At 45.1% G+C, this 22,421-nt stretch overlaps 1 protein-coding gene across 19 annotated transcripts in view; it reads right to left on the bottom strand.

Annotated features, from left to right (window-relative positions):
- Nucleotides 1-22,421, bottom strand: part of FER (FER tyrosine kinase) — a 427,220-nt gene that overhangs the window by 270,493 nt on the left and 134,306 nt on the right. The window contains exon 13 of one of the 19 annotated variants that reach the window (XM_037901524.2): nucleotides 4,031-4,050. The exons of the other annotated variants lie outside the window; for them this stretch is intronic. Within the exon in view, the coding sequence (XP_037757452.1) occupies nucleotides 4,048-4,050 (3 nt within the window). The 3' untranslated portion in view covers nucleotides 4,031-4,047. Of the gene's footprint in view, nucleotides 1-4,030; nucleotides 4,051-22,421 lie in introns of those variants that run through there. 19 annotated transcript variants of the gene reach the window in all.

Below are 22,421 nucleotides of genomic sequence, written 5' to 3'. Positions count from 1 at the left end.
AACAAAATTTATGTGGTGGGGGTGGGGCCGAGGAATTCTTGTGGGAGGGGGCTCAGGGCTGGGGCAGGGGTGCAGGGATGTGAGGGCTCCAGCTGGTGGTGCGGGCTCTGGGGTGGGGCTGGGGATGAGGGGCTCTCAGGGCTGGGGCAGAGGGTGAGGGCTCTGGCTGGGGGTGCAGGTTCTGGGGTGGGGCCAGGGAGGAAGGGCTCAGGGTTGGGGCAGAGGGTTGGGTGCAGGCTCTGGCTGGGGGTGCAGACTCTGGGGTGGGGCCAGGGATGAGGGGTTTGGGGTGCAGGCAGGTGCTCTGGGGCTATAGTGGGGGAGAGAGGACTCCCCACAGCACTCTCTCCCCGCAGCAGCACCTCGGCTGGGGAGGGAGGGGGAAGAGGCACCTGTCCCTGCCCCAGGAGTACTGGGGCTGGGGCTGCAGAATAGCCGCCCCTCCCCCAGCCCCAGCAGGTCTAGGGCACAGGAGGGCCACCTGGGCCGCCCCGGGTCTGGTCCACTCCACAGTGCCCCGTCTATGGCTGGGTCTGGGCTGCTCCGCAGTCAGGCCGCGCAGCACCACGCCAGCCGTACCTGGGGCCAGCCTGGGCCCGATCCACCCCTGGCTGGGTCCAGGGCACAGGGTGAATTGAGGCCAGGGTAAGGATGCCCCTCCCCCGGCAGGTCCCCAGGCGGCTTCCCTAAGTGCTTCCGCGGCACTAAATAGGCTGCTGCATGGCCGTGCTGCCACGCAGCTTACATGGAACTTAGTCTCTGAGTACACTTTTCCAACTAGCTGCACACCTATCTCATAGTAGGTTCATCTAGGCTATATCTCTCCAGTTTATGAGAACGTCATGTGAGACAGTATCCAAAGCCCTACAAAAGTTAAGATAAGTCATATCTACTGCCTCCCGCCACCCACAAGGTTTTTTACCCTGACAAAGAAGGATATAAGGTTGGTTTGACATCATTTGTCCTAGACAAATCCATGCTGATAATTACTTATTATCTTGTTTTCTTCTAAGTGTTTACAAACTCATTATTTGTTCCATCATCTTTCCAGGTATCAAAGTTAAGACAACTGGTCTATCATTCCTGGGTTAGTAAGTAGTCCAATAGCACTGAAAGGGATGTTGTCCAAGTAGACAGCTGGTGCTGAAATGCCAAAATAGAATACTTTTCACTTAGGTTTATAAGTCAGTCTTTCCTGCTTTAGAACAGAATGTTCTGAACTTCAGTTCAACAGTTTCCTTCAGTGGATGTTAGCCAGTTAGTACCCAGACTGTCTGATGTAATGATGATAGGAAAAGGAGCAGGAGATGACCTTTTTTCTGTGAGACTATGTCAGACAAAGCAGGTAAGGCGATACAGAGCTGTGGTGAGATGGTCACCATATCTAATTACAAGAACTGTGCAGACCATCCTGGGTCTATCATAATCATCAATTCCACATTTTGCATCAGCTTTCTCAGGACCTTGGTATCATGGGGATTGGCAGGAAGGCATACATCAGTCCTGGTGACAAGGGTTGAGAAAGACATTTGACAGGAAGCTCAAATTGTCTGAATCTGATCTTATGTATAAGGGGTGCATGTGCACCAAGTGTGGGATCCACGCAGGCAAATAATTGAAGAATGAGCTTTTCATTGAAAGGGGATTCTATAGAAAAGTCTTGGTAGAGCATCAAGAAGGATTTGATCAAACAAGACGTGTACAGCTTCAGTGATGTATGTACTGGTCATAAACAGAGATGGATCATTTGTGATGAAATTTGAGGATGCCGCCTCCAAGGGCAGCAGGTTCTTACACCTGGTGAATGCCAGAGATTTTTATGGAAATAGGAAATGATAGAGGGGTGTCCCAATGCCTGTTACCTGCTACTCTGCAAAGACCGGGACTGATAAGAACAAAACTTCAAACTCTCTCTCTTCTCTCTCTGTACTACTTGTTGTTTCAATCATTCCTTTAGCATAAAAAATTATTAATCTTTGATTCTCCTGGGAGAAGTGGTATTTTAAAGGAGGCAAGCAGGATAGGTGAGCACTTTTTTAAAGAAAGGGTGACCAAAAAATGAAAGAAAATACAAAGAAAGAAGAAATAAGTAAGATGGAAGAAGATCAGAAAGGACAGGACCTATAGTCGGTGGAACACTTTCAGCTACAAAATTATGTAACAATATTTAAATGAGACTAAACAAAATGTGTATTTTGATCACCCATTATTTTAACAATAAAGCAACTTGTTTTTTCTATTAACTATTTTAAAATGCTTTGGAACAAAGGGGAAGAACATTTTTTTAAATCTCAAGGAAGATTCTTCCCCTAGATCTCTGACTGAAATAGTATTCTATCTTTGATCCACTGACATTTTATTTCCCCTTTTTCCTAAAATCCTGAGGAAAAATACTGCTTCACGTATATTTACAATGAAAAGAAATAATAAATCCAACCAATGAGACTGTAATGGGTAAAAATATTTAAAATGGCTTGATAAACTAGTGCAGTGCTTTGAAATATGGGAGACATGGGTTAGATTGCCATTCCCCATTTCTCACTCACTGGAGGGATGGGGTCTAAGAGAAATCAAACTCAGGTCTCCTGAATGGCAGAACAAGGCAGAAAACACTGCCTAGGCCACCAAACTAGGCCAGAAATGAGAGTTTTGATCAATAAAATGAGTTTACAGCCTATGATTTTGCCATAGATCCTTCGTATGACACAGGAAGAGGTCAAGAAGGATGTTGTATGTCAGATTTTAAAACTTTTGGAAGCATATGTAAATAAATTTCTTCAATTACTTTTAAACAGGGTTGATTTTTAAACAGGCTGCTTCAAAAACCATAGACATGAGACTGCCACCATTATGAAGGACTTTTACCCTGATGGTTGCAGGAAATTAATTTGACCTGAAGCCTATTACTGTGACAAAAATTGTAAGAGTTCAGCATAGCAAGTGATGATTGTTTAGAAAGTATCACGACTTTTTCTTCCCCTGACCAAACACTTAAATATTTGTTTGAAGGCAACATATGTTTTCTGTTCAAATGGTTCTCAAGGACCTTTTTACTGGAATGATTGTTTTGCAGCCAATTCCTAAGACAGCAGCATTCACTAGATAAACAATGGCTTTTTCCTTTGGGAACTTGAAAAGCTCTTCAAGTGTCTTTAGATTCACTCACTACTTATACACTATTACTGCACTAGAAATACTTTCAAGAGCTCTGAAACCTACTCTCATCTGGTCACCTCTCAGCACTGAAAGAGCTTGTACATTCTCCAGTTTCAGGCAAATAACTACTCTTTTTATTTCTAATAATATTCCCTGGTCTCAGTACCTTGTCATTTAAATCCTCCTTATTGCTCATTTCCCCTTTCCTTGAGCAGGACTGGAACACTATAGGGATTTTTCTAAAAAAGTATGCTGGTTTTAGGAAGTTCAAAGCCTTTGACCTTGGTTCTATTGGAAGAATCCTGTAGGTATTTCAGAAACTGCCAGGCATTTTCCTCACTGGAAGAGGCACAAAAAGACTGATATGATTTATTATAATTTGTGAATTCTAGCCCAGTGGCTTGACATCCAGCTGGGGCAGGGTATGATTGGGCTTCTCTCTCTTACCTTATCATTTGAGGCCCTTCTTTCCTCTGATGTATGTCCAGTAGGCAAGGAGGATTTAGAAGAAGTAGAGACGGAGGCCAGAGCATACTCGCTCTTATTACAAGAAGTGCAGAGTTCATTCTCCATGCTTGGTGGAAGTAACTGACATTTGGAGCATTTTTGCTCCATGGTGGTTTTGACAGTGAACCAAAAACATACACCTCTGCTGGTAAACTGGAAAAGTAGCCCCAAACCAATTAGATGAACTTTATCTGTCTGGGAATGCCGCCAACAGAACAGTAGTTATAATTCCCAAATCTGCAAATTAACATATGCAGTTTCTATAACTCTGCTTCCACTGCTGAGATGAAAACAAGATAGAGAAGGCATCAAAGCCACACCAACCTGATCCACAGTTTCTTTCTGTTCCCCCTCTGGCAGGAAAGTTTACTCTAGAACCCTGAATTACTGGAAAGAAATGTTACAGGAACACAGTCATTTATATTATATATTTATAAGGGCTCCCCTGCCTCTCTCTGGGAAGTGCTCTCATGCACTGTTAGGTCGATAAACAGATACCATGAACCAACAAGTTAGTGGTTATTTAATCCCAGAGACAGAGAAACAAGGGAGCCCTTGGATAATATATTACAAAGCACCAAAATACTTTCATTTTTCTCAAAAAGCAACAAGAAATAGTTATTTTACTCTCCACCCTCAGAATTGTTGTTACTGCTGTAATGGAACATCCCAGAAGCTGACAGTTTCCCTGTGTATCTCTTTGAATGTGAAAATTCTACAGCATGAGGCAATACTGGAAAAAGAGGCACTTAAAACACTGGTGATCCTCTCCTGTAATGGCATGTATTAAAGAAAAATACATACTTAAGGAGTCATATTTATCAAAGGAGTCACTGATCTCATTATTTCAGTGCATTTTAAAAGACATATACCTGACTTTGGGAATTTTTGATTGTGGCTAGGGCAACATGATAGTTCAATCAATTGAACTAGAATCTGCCAAGTTAAAACCTGGACTGCATGGGAAGCTAAGAACAGTGACTCAAGTGAAAGCTAGAGGTCTGTAAGCAGTGGTGAGCTGGAGCCGGTTCGCACCGGTTCACTAGAACCAGTTGTTAAATTTAGAAGCCCTCTTAGAACCAGTTGTTTCGCAAGGGACAACCGGTTCTAAAAGGGCTTCTAAATTTAACCGGCCAAAAGTGGCGCCTTAGGAGCCCTGGAGCACCCATGGGGAAAATTTGGTGGGTGCAGAGCACCCATCGGCAGCTCCCCGCCCCACCCCAGCTCGCCTCCGCCTCCTCCCCTGAACGCGCCGCCCCGTTCTGCTTCTCCACCCCCCAGGCTTCCCGCGAAGCAGCTGTTCACGCAGGAAGCTGGGGCAGGCTGAGAAGCAGGCCGCGGCTTCCCGCTCAGGCCCAGGGAGGCAGAGGGGAGCTGGGGTGGGGGGGGTGAGGAGGGCCACCCATGCCACAGCAGGTAACATGGGGGGGGGGGAGGGGCCGCAGGGGAACCGCTCCCCACCCCAGCTCATCTCCGCCACCCTCAGCCTGAGCAGGAAGCCACCGCCTGCTTCTCAGCCCTCCCCGGCTTCCCGCTGAACAGCTGATTCGCGGGAAGCCAGGGGAGGGGGCGGAGAAGCAGAGTGGGGTGGTGCGTTCAGGGGAGGAGGCAGAGCGAAGGTGAGGTGAGCTGGGGCTGGGCCTGGGCCGGGCGTGGGCAGGGAGCTGCCGGTGGGGGCTCTGCACCCACCAAATTTTCCCCATGGGTGCTCCAGCCCCAGAGCACCCAGGGAGTCGGCGCCTAAGGCACCACTTTTGATGTGATCAGTGGGGGAGCGGTCACTCCCCCCCCCAGCTACGCTCCCCCGCCCCTAGGAGCCAGAGGGACCTGCCGGATGCTTCCTGGGAGCTGCCCCAGGTAAGCACCTCCGGGACTCCCCACCTCGCCCCCCGGCAGGTACCTCTGGCTCTTAGGGGTGGGGTGGGCACCCACTACGGTGGCCCACGAGACCCTCCTGCCCGGTTCTGGGGGCAGTCAGGGGACAGGGGAGGGGGGTGGATGGGGTAGGGATCCTGGGGGGCGGGGGTGGGCAACGACCCCCTTGTGCGGTGAGGAGGGAACCCGTTAAGATTTTGGCAGCTCATCACTGTCTGTAAGTCACACTATTATGAGGACAATAGGGTAATGGATGCCAGGGACCTGGGATGGGATTCCAGAGCTAAAATGTCAGCAGCCAGAAGAATATTTTAAATGTTTGTAAATTGTTTTTAAAAGTATCACAAACATTTTATGCTTTCAAAAATCAAACTAAAGTATATTTTAATTAAAACGTGACTATCTGTATTTTCCCAACCTCAATGTAGGATTCCACCCACAACCACTGTGTACCATTTTTTGCATAAATTTACCATGATGAACCACTAGCCATAAATATTTGATTTACCTGACCAACTGTTTTTGCAGTTAGTCTCGTTTCTTACTCAATCTGTTTATGCAAATTTAATTCTGAATATGTTAAAAGGGAATGTCAAATATTAAAACGAATTGTGAAAGCAGTCAGTCTTCGCCAAAGATTGATACTTTTAAAGTTGTTTTGTAAATATGTCAACAACTGGTACTAAGTTTCTTCAGTAATTTCTACTATAATAACAAAGGTGACAAATTTTCAAGTGTAAGGGATCTCATTTGAACATTTATTCTCTGTTATACCACTGTGTACAACTCAAGTAATGGAACCCTATTCTGGATGAAATGTAGGAGTTAAATCTACGCACAGAACCAGGAGCTAGTAAAATGGCAGTTATGTAGCTTTTCCTCTGGCTTTCATACCACAGCTGCTATTCCAATGTCAGCCCCTCTGTGGCATTTGTATGTGGTCCTGGAATCTTTAGATCCATAAAACCACAGACCTTGCAACCCTTCCCCTGGTTTACTCTTATCAGCACCTTAAGATCCTGATATATGCAGGCGGCATCACAGATCCCTTATGTAACATTTACAGAGTAACATTTCCCCGGATCTAGTCCGGTTGCACAGTTCTTATGCAGGGCTTACATGGTAGAGAAGGACCTCGTGCTAGTCCTCTTTACTATAGGTGATTTTCACTCTGTATATACATAGCAAAGAATGACTCAGGTGAGTTTGGATGATACAAAATGAAAATATTCTGTCTTTTCCATACATATCCGTACTTTATGATTAGCAATCTTTGTTCTAAAAGCATATGGTGATGATGAATACTATTTTTCTGGCACTTATATTTGAAAAATTTGCCGGAAGGTGAAGCTAAGAGATTTTCTACACCAATATTCAGTTTATCAGTACCTCCAGTGTAATCCTGCAGTATGCAAGATAAAACTCCTACAGCCACGTGGCCATGCTCAGATAACCAAACAATTTGAGTATGTTCTGAAGTGAACCTAAAAAAGAGCAGTCATCTTACCACAGCATATTGCCCTGATGTGTTCTGTTTTGTTTTTAAAAGTTTACATTCTTAAAACAACACAATTTAAAAAATGCTTTTAAAATATTGTTGCACTTAATATATTTTTTCATATTAATATTCAAAGAACTAAAAAATATTTTTACATGACTGTTTCTATTAAGTTTAAATCTAAATGGAGATTTCATTTTCCTTAAATAAAAGGAAAATTGTGTACTGTCGAGTTTAGCTTCCAGATTCTCCTTAGGTAATTTATTTTAAAACCAATTAGAGCAAAAAGTAGTCTGTGCTGAAAAATGGTTTGTCTTTGGTCCTGATACTGCATGGGTTGGCTTCAAGGCTGCTCCTGTTGTTAGGCTTAGCAGTGTTTGCAGAGATCCCTAGTTCCTAACATTAAACAAAGCCTATCACAACATATATAAAGCTTTGTTTATATTATGACATAATATGAGCAATGAATGGCTGCTTTTTAATAAACTGGTAACCTATACACTTAAAGCTCAGATCTGCCTATTGATTACTACAATTTCCTTTTACATTTTATTTTTTTAAAAGATCACATAACTATCTATATACCATCCACTGAATTTTGACAAATATATTATGGTATTAGGCAATTTTAAAAAAATAGTATTTCACTTATTTCTATTTTCTAAATTATTATTTTCCTGTGATTTTGATGTTACTGCACTTTAATGGAAGCCCACTATGAGTCTTCTGATTGTAAAAGAATACACTATTGCACAATTGTACAGTTGTTCTAAGAACAGAGGTTCGAAATTGTAATGCTGGAAAATGCTTCAAATTCAAAACATTGCTTCATTATTTCATTTTAAATTTACATCCTGGGAACTAATTTCTAAAACTATAAAATATAATTACTTTTCTACATGTAAAGCTAAAATTCTGTAATCCCATTACACTCAGAGGAAGGCAAAAATGGATTTAAGTAAGACTACTCAAATTTCATTTTGCCATGCAACCATGTGTGAACATGAAAAAGTTATCTAGCAATTTTCTTTTCCCATAAAACACTTGCATTGGAGATTAACAGACAACAAATACTTTATAAGTAATAAGCCAAAACAGCTCACAACATCAGAAAGTGGGAATATTTGATATGATGAAACAAAGGAATATTCAGAGACCTTCTGACAGTCAGTAAAGGCACAAGAAAGGAATATGGGCAAATTTTATAAACCTACAGGAAGATGTATAGCTAACATAATCCATTCCTTGAAAAGTCTCTCAGACCACACTACACAAAATACCAGGCACCTTTTAACAATGTCTTACAGAACTCTTTTCCCCCCCACCTTTAACACTATGATGGCAGAAACCACAAAACTAAAAGCTTTTGACCTATTCCTTTGATTAAGGATTGTGTTATATAGCGAGCTTCCAAGCAGGTACTTCAGATAAAACAAATCATGCAATTTTAGTAAGAAATAAAGTTGTTTTGTATCATGTTGTGCTGAAGTTCAAAGAGCAAGGACAAAAAAGCTTGTGGGTAAACATATTAAAGTTTACTATCTATATGCAAAGACACACACTTACAATGCAAGGTGATTAAAAATGATGTCCTTAAGAAGGCAACTAGTAAAACAAGTCCTTATAATGAATTTTTCAAGTTGAATAAATAGCTAAATTGAAAACATTTGGGCTGACCTGTTCTAAGATGAAGACAACAGACGTAAATGGGTTTATAAGTGAAGAAATAATGATCTTCCTGAATGATTAACACAACAGATATGTCAAGTAATTTAAAGATGACTGGCAGAGCTACAGCTAAGAGATAAAAGTCCATTCCTGATTAGTCATCATCTGCATAATTTAAGAAGTTTTATCATAGAAATCCTATTAATTATTATGACAGATTGTCCATTTATCTACATAAATACTTTGTCTAATCTCTTTCCTCCTCCTTTAGATTGACTAAGCATTATAGTCTCAATGCACAGGATATCTGAAGTGGTTTGGATTACATTGGATCAGAACAGACTGAAATGTTTTTACCAATGTCCATTTTGGCAGTTTTGCTAATACTGAATTGACTTTTAACAGTGTTGGCAGTTTATGAAAAAATTACATCTTTAAACCAGAGAGCCACCAAATACGATATAAAAATAAAAATTAAACTCCACTTAAAATGTTTCACATTACAAGTTCTTCAAACTTTCTAATCAGAGCCGGTAAATTTCCCTCCTGTGATGAGGTCTCACCCAATGCCTTTTATACCACTTAAGCTTTGCAGATCCATGAGGAGGAGGGAAGAAGGCTGCACAATACCTTCCACTCCCTCTGAGCGCTAAGGAAAAGGAGCTCTTTGCTGACTCCAAGACAGACAGCACCTTGGAAAACAGATAGAGGACTAGCTATTTGATCTGCACTCAAAAAGAACATGTTTGGGGTACATCAGGCAGCAGTTGCGACTCCAGAGTTGAAGACAGAATTGCAGCTATGAAAAGTTTATTGAACCCCTATTCCCGCCCCACAGCTTGAGGGAAGGAGCATGAATTCCATTTTAGTTTCCAACTTAAAGCCTATTTTCATGGTCTCTGTGGCTGAGCCCTGGTCTACACTAGGAGTTGAGGTCGAATTTAGCAGCGTTAAATCGATTTAACCCTGCACCCGTCCACACGACGAAGCCCTTTTTTTCCAACTTAAAGGGCTCTTAAATCTATTTCCTTACTCCACCCCCGACAAGGGGATTAGCGCCGAAATCGGCCTTGCCGGCTCGAATTTGGGGTACTGTGGACGCAATTAGACGGTATTGGCCTCCGGGAGCTATCCCAGAGTGCTCCATTGTGACCGCTCTGGACGGCACTCTCAACTCAGATGCACTGGCCAGGTAGAAAAGAAAAGGCCCGCAAACTTTTTAATTTCAATTTCCTGTTTGGCCAGCGTGGCAAGCTGCAGGTGACCATGCAGAGCTCATCAACAGAGGTGACCATGATGGAGTCCCAAAATTGCAAAAGAGCTCCAGCATGGACCGAACGGGAGGTACAGAATCTGATCGCTGTATGGGGAGAGGAATCCGTGCTATCAGAACTATGTTCCAGTTTTCGAAATGCCAAAACATTTGTCAAAATCTCCCAGGGCATGAAGGACGCAGGCCATAACAGGGACCCGAAGCAGTGCCGCGTGAAACTGAAGGAGCTGAGGCAAGCCTACCAGAAAACCAGAGAGGCGAATGGCCGCTCCGGGTCAGAGCCCAAAACATGCTGCTTCTATGATGAGCTACATGCCATTTTAGGGGGTTCAGCCACCACTACCCCAGCCGTGTTGTTTGACTCCTTCAATGGAGATGGAGGCAACATGGAAGCAGGTTTTGGGGACGAGGAAGATGATGATGATGAGATTGTAGATAGCTCACAGCAAGCAAGTGGAGAAACTGGTTTTCCCGGCCGCCAGGAACTGTTTCTCACCCTGGACCTGGAGCCAGTACCCCCCCGAACCCACCCAAGGCTGCCTCCCGGACCCGCCAGGCGGAGAAGGGACCTCTGGTGAGCGTACCTTTTAAAATACTATACATGGTTTAAAAGCAAGCATGCTTAATGATTAATTTGCCCTGGCATTCGCAGCTCTCCTGGATACACTCCCAAAGCCTTTGCAAAAGGTTTCTGGGGAGGGCAGCCTTATTCCATCCACCATGGTAGGACACTTTACCACTCCAGGCCAGTAGCACAAACTCGGGAATCCTTGTAGAACAAAGCATTGCAGTGTATGTTTGCTGGCGTTCAAACAACATCCGTTTTTTATCTCTCTGTGTTATCCTCAGGAGAAGGATATCATTCATGGTCACCTGGTTGAAATAGAGTGCTTTTCTTAAGGGGACATTCAGAGGTGCCCATTCCTGCTGGGCTGTTTGCCTGTGGCTGAACAGAAATGTTCCCCGCTGTTAGCCACGGGGAGGGGGGAGGGGCTAGCCACGCGCTGGGGGGAGGCAAAATGCAACCTTGGAACGAAAGCATATGTGCTATGTATGTAATGTTAACAGCAAGGTTTACCGTGAAAGAGTATACCCATTGTTCTATAAAATGTGTCTTTTTAAATACCACTGTCCCTTTTTTTTTTTCCCGCCAGCTGCATGTGTTTCAAGGATCACAGGATCTTCTCCTTCCCAGAGGCTAGCAAAGATTAGAAGGCGAAAAAAATGCACTCATGATGAAATGTTCCCTGAGCTCATGCTGTCCTCCCACACTGACAGAGCACAGACGAATGCGTGGAGGCAGACAATGTCAGAGTCCAGGAAAGCACAAAATGACCGGGAGGAGAGGTGGCGGGCTGAAGAAAGTAAGTGGCGGGCTGAAGAGAGAGCTGAAGCTGAAAGGTGGCAGCAGCATGATGAGAGGAAGCAGGATTCAATGCTGAGGCTGCTGAAGGATCAAACTACTATGCTCCAGCGTATGGTTGAGCTGCAGGAAAGGCAGCAGGAGCACAGACCGCCGCTACAGCCCGTGTAACCAACCGCCCTCCTCCCCAAGTTCCATAGCCTCCTCACCCAGACGCCCAAGAACGCGGTGGGGGGGGCCTCTCCACCCCAGAGGATTGCCCAAGCAACAAAAGGCTGGCATTCAATAAGTTTTAAAGTTTTAAACTTTTAAAGTGCTGTGTGGCCTTGTCCTTCCCTCCTCCACTACCCCTCCTGGTGCTTCTCTCCTCCACCACCCCTCCTGGACTACCTTGGTAGTTATCCCCCTATTTGTGTGATGAATGAATAAAGAATGCATGAATGTGAAGCAACAATGACTTTATTGCCTCTATAAGCGGTGATCGAAGGGAGGAGGGGAGGGTGGTTAGCTTACCGAGAAGTAGAGTGAACCCAGGGGCGGGAGGTTTCATCAAGGAGAAACAAACAGAACTTTCACACCATAGCCTGGCCAGTCATGAAACTGGTTTTCAAAGCTTCTCTGATGCGCACTGCGCCCTCCTGTGCTCTTCTAACCGCCCTGGTGTCTGGCTGTGCGTAACCAGCAGCCAGGCGATTTGCCTCAACCTCCCACCCCGCCATAAACGTCTCCCCCTTACTCTCACAGATATTGTGGAGCGCACAGCAAGCAGTAATAACAATGGGAATATTGGTTTCGCTGAGGTCTAACCGAGTCAGTAAACTGCGTCAGCGCACTTTTAAACATCCAAATGCATATTCTATCACCATTCTGCACTTGCTCAGCCTGTAGTTGAACAGCTCCTGACTACTGTCCAGGCTGCCTGTGTATGGCTTCATGAGCCATGGCATTAAGGGTAGGCTGGGTCCCCAAGGATAGCTATAGGCATTTCAACATCCCCAACAGTTATTTTCTGGTCTGGGAATAAAGTCCCTTCCTGCAGCTTTTGAAACAGACCAGAGTTCCTGAAGATGCGAACGTCATGTACCTTTCCTGGCCATCCCACGTTGATGTTGGTGAAACGTCCCTTGTGATCCACCAGTGCTTACAGCACTATTGAAAAGTACCCCTTGCAGTTTATGTACTCACCGGCTTGGTGCTCCGGTGCCAAGATAGGGATATGGGTTCCGTCTATGGTCCCACCACAGTTAGGGAATCCCACTGCAGCAAAGCCATCCACTATGACCTGCACATTTCCCAGAGTCACTACCCTTGATAGCAGCAGATCTTTGATTGCACTGGCTACTTTCATCACAGCAACCCCCACAGTAGATTTGCCCACTCCAAATTGATTCCCAATTGACCGGTAGCTGTCTGGCGTTGCAAGCTTCCACAGAGCTATTGCCACTCGCTTCTCAACTGTGAGGGCTGCTCTCATCTTGGTATTCTTGCGCCTCAGAGCAGGGGAAAGCACATCACAAAGTTCCATGAAAGTGCCCTTACGCAAGCGAAAGTTTCGCAGCCACTGGGAATCATCCCAGACCTGCAACACTATGCGGTCCCACCAGTCTGTGCTTGTTTCCTGGGCCCAGAATCGGTGTTCCGCTGCATGAGCCTGTCCCATTAGCACCATGATGCCCACATTGCCAGGGCCCGTGCTTTGAGAGAAGTCTGTGTCCATGTCCTCATCACTCTCGTCACCTCGCTGACGTCGCCTACTCGCCCCGTTTCGCTTTGCCAGGTTCTGGTGCTGCATATACTGCTGGATAATCCGTGTGGTGTTTAATGTGCTCCTAATTGCCAAAGTGATCTGAGCGGGCTCCTTGCTCGTCGTGGTATGGCGTCTGCACAGAAAAAAGGTATGGAACGATTGTCTGCCTTTGCCCTGACGGAGGGAGGGGCGATTGACGACATGGCTTACAGGGTTGGCTTAAAATCAACAAAGGGGGTAGCTTTGCGAGAAACTGAATGGCCCCCTCAAGGATAGAACTGAAAACCTCAAGGATAGAACTCAAAACTGGGTTTAGCAGGCCATTGATTTCACAGAGGGAGGGAGGGAGGAGAAAATGAATACAAAACAAATCTGGTCTATTTCTTGTTTTGAGCCACTTCATCTATCTTTATACATCTTGCTGGCAGCAGACTGTGCAGTACAACCGCAAGCCATCATCATCTCCTGGGTGCTCGGCAGAAGACGGTGCAGTATGGCCATCATCTTCTGCTAGCTGCAGATTAAAAGACAGTGCACTGCCGGTAGGACTCAATCGCCATGAGACAAAACAAGGGAAATGACCTGGCTGAGTCACTCCCATGTTTGCCCAGGCGCCCGGTTAAAAGAGCACCCAGGACTACGTCGACGATGGCTACCAGTCATACTGCACTGTCTGCTGGCAAAAGGCAATAAACTGCTGCTGTGTAGCAATGCAGTACCACATCTGCCAGCACCCAGGAGACATACGGTGACGGTTAGCTGAGGGGGCTCCATGCTTGCCATGGTATGGTGTCTGCACAGGTAACTCAAGAAAAAAGGCGCAAAACAATTGTCTGCCCTTGCTTTCACGGAGGGAGGGAGGGAGGGAAGGAACGGGGACCTGATGATATGTACCCAGAACCACCCATGACAATGTTTTAGCCCCATCAGGCACTAGGATTTCTACCCAGAATTCAAATGGAGACTGCGGGAACTGTGGGATATCTTTGAAGAAAAATTAATTTGTATTTTTACTACACAGAAGTGATGTATGCAAAACTTTAAACTCTAATTCTTGGTTTTGAATAGGAAGTCATCAAAATGGAGTCATAACAAAAGGTTACCATTAACTGTCACTGTGTTCTTGTTTCAGCAAAAAGACAAAAAGGAACATTTCTTTACTTTTGATTCAAAAACATTCAGAGATAGTCAACATTCTGCACCATACAATCAACACACATGCATGGAGTATTTACTCCCAGACATTCAAAGCATATATAAGGACATTTTAACAACTTCCCCGCCATTCCGATTGGTAACTAAGCTTTGGAAACTGGAGGGAGGGGACAGTGGTGTCACTCTCCAGTCCAGTCTTCCATCACTCACTTCCACTGATTCCTTAATAGACTTCATCCTCTAATGTTACCTGTGTTACATTATATGAAAGAACTAACAAGACCATTTGAAAGATCAAGAGATACTCCTTTTGGAACACTGTTGGTATTTTGGCCTTCCCATTCTCCCCTCCCTCATTTCTTTGTTATGTTGTATCTAATTTACATGTAAGCCTCTTAGGACAGACACACATCTGTTCATTTGTAAAACATCACTTACATCTTTGGTGCTGTGTAAATAATAAATAATAGTAATAGAAGGAAGAGACAACAACTGGCAGGCTATAAAGGGGGAATGGAGAGGAAGAAGGGAGGGGAGTTGGTACTCAGAATTAAGAAAACAACTCGTTATGTCGTATGTCATTTTCCTGTGCTGCTGCCATACTTGGAAGACTGAAAGAAATTTTGAAGCTCAATATTAAAAAAAATTCACATCCATCTTCCTACGTTTGCAAAACCCAATCCATAAAAGCAAATATAAGTGCCAATACCCTTGGCAAACAAACATTATGCATAACGATATGGCCTTATTGTTCTGTGTTGCAGCTGCATACATTTGAGGAAAGAGAGGCACACAACAAACTGGTTAAGTGGAGAACTTATTACAGATGGGACACTGACAACATACCCATACCAATCAAATATAATCATCATTCTTAACTCTATATGATTTTCCAATATTTGGTGGAGTGGGATTTTTTCTTTATTGGGAGACAAGTTATCTTATTTTACTTATGCACATGTAAATTACACTGTGGATTCTCTGGTAGAATGTAAAGAGTTTATCTGAAATGTAAAGAGCATGTAAAAGTTTAGCAAACACATTGCAAAGGAATGGGTGTTTGTGAATAGATGTTTCAAAGAGAAAGAGCTGAGATTAAAGTCAATTATTTTAAACTTGTTCTTCAATGATGTGATATGCTGTAGTGATTTCAATATTTTTATGCTAATTTCAGATCTATGCCTTTTACCATACTTCACCAACTCAGCTAAAGAAACCAAGGCTGATTACTGAAGGTTACTCAGTAGAATGTAGCTTATTATTCAAATAATCTATTTAATTGACTACAAACGGAAAAAAACCCAGTTACCTACCCTTCATAACTGTTCTTCAAGAACATGTCCATGTTCCATTCTAGGTGTGCGCGCGCCCATATGCACAGTTGTCAGAGATTTTTGACTTAGCAGCATCTGTAGGGTCGGCTGTGACACCCTCTGGAGTGCTGCGCTCACGCAGTGGTATATCAGCCACCGCCAGCCCTAGGCCCTCTCACTTCCTTCTTGCCAGCAACTCCGACAGAGGGGTAGGAGGGTGGGTAATGGAATGGACATGAGCAACACATCTCAAAGAACAACAGTTATGAAAGGTAGGTAACCATTTTTCTTCTTCGAGTGCTTGCTCACGTCGATTCCACTCCAGGTGTCTCACAAGCAGCATCCACGGAGGTGGGCTCGGAGTTCACAGTTGGGTGGCGTGCAGCACTACTCTACTGAAGCCAATGTCATCTCATGCTTGCTGAGACATGAACATGTGAACAGATGACCAGGTAGCGGCTCTACAGACATCTTGAATTGGAACGTGGGCCAGGAAGGCTGCCGAGGAGTGGGCAGTTACAATCGCAGGTGAAGACAATTTCACCTTGTCATAAATATAAAGGGAAGGGTAAACCCCTTTGAAATCCCTCCTGGCTAGAGGAAAAACTCCTCTCACCTGTAAAGGGTTAAGAAGCTAAAGGTAACCTCGCTGGCACCTGACCAAAATGACCAATGAGGAGACAAGATACTTTCAAAAGCTGGGAGGAGGGAGAGAAACAAAGGGTCTCTGTCTATATGCTGTTTCTGCCGGGGATAGACCAGGAATGGAGTCTTAGAACTTTTAGTAAGCAATCTAGCTAGGTATGTGTTAGATTATGATTTCTTTAAACGGCTGAGAAAAGAATTGTGCTGAATAGAATAACTATTTCTGTCTGTGTATCTTTTTTGTAACTTAAGGTTTTGCCTAGAGGGGTTCTCTATGTTTTGAATCTAATTACCCTGTAAGGTATCTACCATCCTGATTTTAAAGAGGTGATTTCTTTACTTCTATTTACTTCTATTTCTATTAAAAGTCTTCTTGTAAGAAAACTGAATGCTTTTTCATTGTACTCAGATCCAAGGGTTTGGGTCTGTGGTCACCTATGAAAACTGGTGAGGCTTTTTATCCAACATTTGCCAGGAAAGGGGGGGTGCAAGTGTTGGGGGGATTGTTCATTGTTCTTAAGATCCAAGGGTCTGGGTCTGTAGTCACCTAGGCAAACTGGTGAGGCTTTTTACCAAACCTTGTCCAGGAAGTGGGGTGCAAGGTTTTGGGAAGTATTTTGGGGGGAAAGACGTTTCCAAACAGCTCTTCCCCAGTAACCAGTATTTGTTTGGTGGTGGTAGCAGCCAATCCAAGGACAAAGGGTGGAATATTTTGTACCTTGGGGAAGTTTTGGCCTAAGCTGGTAAAGATAAGCTTAGGAGGTTTTTCATGCAGGTCCCCACATCTGTACCCTAGCGTTCAGAGTGGGGAAGGAACCTTGACACACCTGCTCATAGAAAAACCAGATATAGGGCGGCAATCCATGATAAAATCCTCTGGATGGACACCGGTTGATCTTTTATTCTGTCTGCCACCGCGATGAATAGCTATGTTGACTTACTGAATGACTTGGTCCTTCCAATGTAAAAGGCTAGCACTCTCCTGACATCCAGAGAGCGCAATCTAAGCTCCTCCTCAGACTGATGAGAGTTTGGGAAGAAGACAGGCAAGTGTATGTCCTGGCTCATGTGAAACAACCTTGGGCAGGAAGGCTGGGTGCAGTCATACCTGGACCTTGTCCTTGAAAAACACTGTATAAGGTAGCTCCGAGGTAAGTGCCCTAATCTCAGAGACCCTACGGGCAGATTTTATCACCACCAGGAAGGACACCTTCCAGGAGAGTAGAAGCAGGTAACAGGAAGCCCATGGCTTGAAGGGGGCCACCATGAGCCGTGCCAGCACTAGATTCAGGTTCCAAGGAGGGACTGTCATGTCATGAGCGAAGACCGACCTACCCTGGAATGCAGGGTGAAAGACTGATATAGCACCCAAGTGGACCTTAACTGATAAAAAGGGACAAGCCCTGGAGCCGGAGATGCAGAAGGTAGTCCAGGATTGACTGCAGTGAGGCCTGTTCAGGCCTAATACCCCGGTCCAAGACCCAGCATGTGAACTGTCTCCATTTGGCCAGGTAGGTGGCCCTAATAGAGGGGCTTCCTGCTGTCCAACAGGACCTGTTGGACACAGGCCAAGCACTCCTCCTCATCTGCATTTAACCATGCAGCAGCCAAGCGGTAAGGTGCAGCGCTGCCAGGTTCAGGTGCAGGAGATCGCCATGGTTCTGGGACAGCAGATCCATCCAGAGAGGCAGCTGCAGTGCGGCCACCACCAAGAGGTCCACAAATGTTGGCGAGGCCAAACCAGGGCTATCAGGATTACCTTTGCTCTATCCTGTTTGATCTTTATGAGGATGCTGTGGATTAATGGCACTGGTGGGAAGGCATACATCAGAGCCCCAACGGGACTAAGAAGGCGTCTGACAGGGAGCCTCAGTCAAGCCCCCGAATTGAACAGAACACGTGTCATTTCCTTTTCTAACGGGTCACGAATGAGTCCACTTGGGTAATTCCCCACCTTTGGAGGATCACTCTGACCACCCTGGCAAGATGACCATTCGTGGCAAGATGAGAAGGTACTGCTGAGGCGATCTGCTAGTACATTCCTGGTCCCTGGAAGGTGTGTGGCCACAAGATGAATGGCATGCTGCACACAGAAGACCCAGAACCAGAGAGCTTTCTGGCAAAGGGCTGACAACCTGGCTCCGCCTTGCTTGTTCAGATAAAACATTGCGAGAGTGTTGTCCACCTGGACTTGTACCACCCTGCCCTCCAGGTGGGACTGGAAAGCCAGGCAGACCATGAGAACAGCTTTGAGCTCCCTGACATTTATGTGGAGGGAGCGATCGTCCCATGACCCAGCAGCCTTGTGTGCTGAAATCACCCAGATGGGCTTCCTAGCCCAGGTCCGAGGCATCAGAAACCAGGGTCAGCGATGGGGACAGGGCCACAAAGGGAACTCCCTCCAACAGTGAACTGGGGTTCAACCACCATTAAAGTGACGACCAGATGGAGTCTGGTACTCTGACTACCAGGTCAAGATCATGCCTCGTGGGGATGTAGAGCGATGCCAGCCACGCTTGCAGAGGCTGGAAATGAAGCCAGGCACGACGGACCACATAAGTGCAAGCTGCCATGTGGCCTAATAACCTCAGGCAGGTGCAGGCGGTAATGAGCGGGTGCCCCTGTATGAGTCTGACATGGCTTGAAAACAGGTCTTCAAAAGGAAGGCTCAGTAGAGGACAGCCTGTAGTAGAGGACAGCCCCTAGGAATTCTATTTATTGCACTGGTATGCGGGTTGATTTCTTTTTGTTTACTAACAGGCCCAGGTTGAGACAGGTGGAGTGCACCAGATCGAGATTCCTCTGCACTAGATCCCAAGATCTGCCCTTGATGAGCCAATCACATTGAGATAAGGATAGACCTGGACCCCTCAATGTCTCAGATAAGCAGCTCCCAAGGCCATGCATTTTGTGAATACCCGCGGGGCCAACGAGAGACCAAAGGGTAGCACCATAAATTGCAAGTGGTGCTAGCCCACCACAAAACTGAGGAACCGTCTGTGTCTGTGAAAGATGGAAATATGAAAATAAGCATCCTTGAGTTTGAGAGCGGCATACCAGTCTCCCAGATCCAGGGAGGGAATGACAGAGGCCAGGGAGACCATGAGTAACTTCAACTTCTTGAGATACACCGGACCCTCGCTAGAACGCACGTCTATATAACGCTAATTCGGATATAACGTGGTCGCAGCCGTGGATCCCAAATTTAAGTACTGTACAGTACAATTTTTTTTTTTTTTTTAGTATAGATGTAATAAAACAATCGCTTAGCGCTCTCCTGTCAACTCTAGTACTCCATCAGCACGAGGAGAGAAAGCACAGTCCACAGGAAAATATCAGGTGTTCACGTAGCTGAAGTTGCGTATCTTAGATCGACCCCGATCTAGTAGTGTAGACAAGCCCTAAGACAATTGCTGTAGGCCTAGAACACCACGCAAATGTAATGTAATAAAAATTTACAGGTATAGTATTGATCTTTAGAAAGATGTCAAAAATGTCAGGCAAAAGGAAAGCTTACTCGGTCCAGGAGAAAATGGACACTATTGAATGACTTAGAAATGGCGAAACCCAGGCAAAGATTAGCCACGATATTGGCATTAATGAGTCCACCTTTCGTGGATGGCTAAAGAATGCTGACAAGCTCAGAACTTACATTCATAACCTGGATGAAAAGCATGGCCTTCAAAGAAAATGAGCCTGTTTAGCAAATGATGCAGATCTTAATTCTGTGGTGTACATGTAGTTTGTGCAAGAACAGCAGAAAGGCATTCCAATCTGTGGTCCGCTTATAGCCATGCAAGCAGAAAAATTCGACCGGGAACTTAATGGCGAATTCAGATATTTTAAGGCGAGTTCAGGTTGGCTATGGCAATTTCAGAAAAGACACGGAATCTCTCAGATTGCAGTTTCGGGAGAAAAACGCTCTGCTGACAACCATGACGTGCAATTGTACCCTGCGAAGCTGAGGGAAATTTTACAGGCAGAGGGTTATTCGGAGGAACAGGTTTACAATGCAGACGAAACAGGAAATTATAATAAAATGTTGCCCGGTAAAACCCTGACTGTCAGAACAGATGAACGTAAGAAAGGAGGATATAAACAGGCAAAAGATCACTTTACTTTATTGTTTTGTGTGAATGCAACAGGCAAGCATAAATTAAAACCATTGTGCACTGGGAAGTCTCACATGCCTCGGTGCTTTAAATGTGAATTGCCTGCCGTTTTCATACAAGAACTCCAAAAATTGCTGGATGACAAGAGAGATTTTTGAACAACGGTTCTTCACCGCATTTGTCCCTTCTGTGCGACAGCATCTGCGGGCAAAACGCTTAGAAGAAAAGGCTGTTCTTTTGCTAGACAAATGTCCAGCGCATCCTCCGGCCGAAAGACTCAGAACCCGTGATGGTAAAATATGGGTTGAATACTAACCTAAAAACACAACTTGCAAAATCCAGCCGCTTGATCAAAGTGTTATCGCCATGTTTAAGCAGCACTATCGATGGAACAAATGGACAAATGACAGAAAGCGAGTTGTCTGTCACCAATTTTCTGAAGAAGCTGACTATAAAAAAAAAACTTTTTACATTGGTGGCGATTCCTGGAATTTATTACGCGCTGAAATGATAAACCGCTGTTGGATGGTGGGACTGAGAGAGTCGTTTGGCCACCCGCTCCTAGAAGAAAATGAAGAAAGCAGATCACAGTCTGAGGAATTCAACTTTGAGGGATTTACACAGGAGGAAGTTGGAAGAACAGACATGGAGTAGATGGAGGAGCTGTGCCAGCAACTGTCCAGGCTCCGTGTTACTGTTCTGCCACAAAATATCGAGTCCTGGGTAAGAGGCAACAATGAAGCAGAAGAATATTGTCCCATTGCTGAAAGTTTAACAGATGACCAAATACTTCAGGCAGTACAACCAAACAACATTCCAGAAGCTGAAGAATTGGTCTTCGCCGTGGAAGAAGAAGAGGAAGATGAAGTGGACGTCATCTGCGACCATAGCCAGCTTAGAGACTACTTTGAGATGGTTTGAGACGCAAGACGTTGAGCCTATAAAAATTATGCAGCTACGTAGTCTTTTGCAGTTTGCTAAGCGGAAGCAGCACAGCAGCAAGAAGCAAAAGCAACTCACCGACTTTTTTAAGAAAAACTAGACTAGCTTATTGTAACGTCTACTTTAAATCTCTAATAAAGCAACACTTTTTTTCTCGTTTATTGTTTCCTTCAAGTAGGAATTTATTTTCTAAGGTTTTCTATACTTTATGGATGTGACATTTACAGTATACAGTAATTTCATTTTAATGCGGTCCCTGCTATAACGCGGTACTTGGCATGGATCCCAAATCCTGCATTCTAGCAAGGGTCCGGTGTATTTGTTGAGTTGCTGCAGGTCCAGAATGGGTCTTAGGCCCCCTTTTGCTTTCAGGATTAGAAAGTAGCAGGAATAGAACCCTTTTCCACCTCATTTCCCGAGGGACCTCCTCCACCATCCCCAGCTGCAGAAGGTTTTCGACCTCCTGAATGAGGAGTTGCTCATGAGAAGGGTCCCTGAAGAGGGACGGGGAACAGGAATGGGAGGGAGGGTATAGCCAAGAATTGCAGGGTGTAGCCCAGATCTATTATTCCTAAATCCAGCAGTCTGATGTGACTTGCAACCAGGCCGGATGGAAGAGACGTAAACAGTCGAGAAAGAGGTAAGGTGGATCCATATTAATTGGGGTGTTGGTCTTGAGTGCACCATCAAAACAAGCACTTCTGGCCCCCCAGGTGTTCTGCAGGGCCAGGCTGAGCTAGTGAGCAGGAGGTGGATGGACAGCGACGACTGAAACTTGTGTTTCTGTCCCTTCTTCTAGTGGAGCCCTGCTAAGATGGCCAAGGCCTGGGAGGTGGGGGAAGCCTGAATTGTTTCCTCGCCAACTGTGGCATATGCATGCCCAGCAAACAGAGGGTGGCCAGTGGGGCTTTAAGCCCATGCAGCCTCACATTCGTCTGTTCTACAAAGAGTTCATTCCCATCAGATGGGAGGTCCTGAATGGAGGACTGCATCTCCTGGGACAGGCCCACGTTTGAAGTCATGAATTGCGCCTCAATCATGGCCAATGCGACCACCTTGGCCGCTGAGTCAACTGCGTCCCAGGCCATCTGGAAGGAACATCTGGCCGCTGTCGTGCCCTCCTCTACTAGAGCTACAAACTCTCGGGACAAATCCGGGAGCAGAGAA

The sequence above is a fragment of the Chelonia mydas genome, chromosome 5 (assembly GCF_015237465.2).
Source record: "Chelonia mydas isolate rCheMyd1 chromosome 5, rCheMyd1.pri.v2, whole genome shotgun sequence".
Lineage (NCBI taxonomy): Eukaryota > Metazoa > Chordata > Testudines > Cheloniidae > Chelonia > Chelonia mydas.
This window is presented reverse-complemented; position numbering and strand designations above follow the sequence as displayed.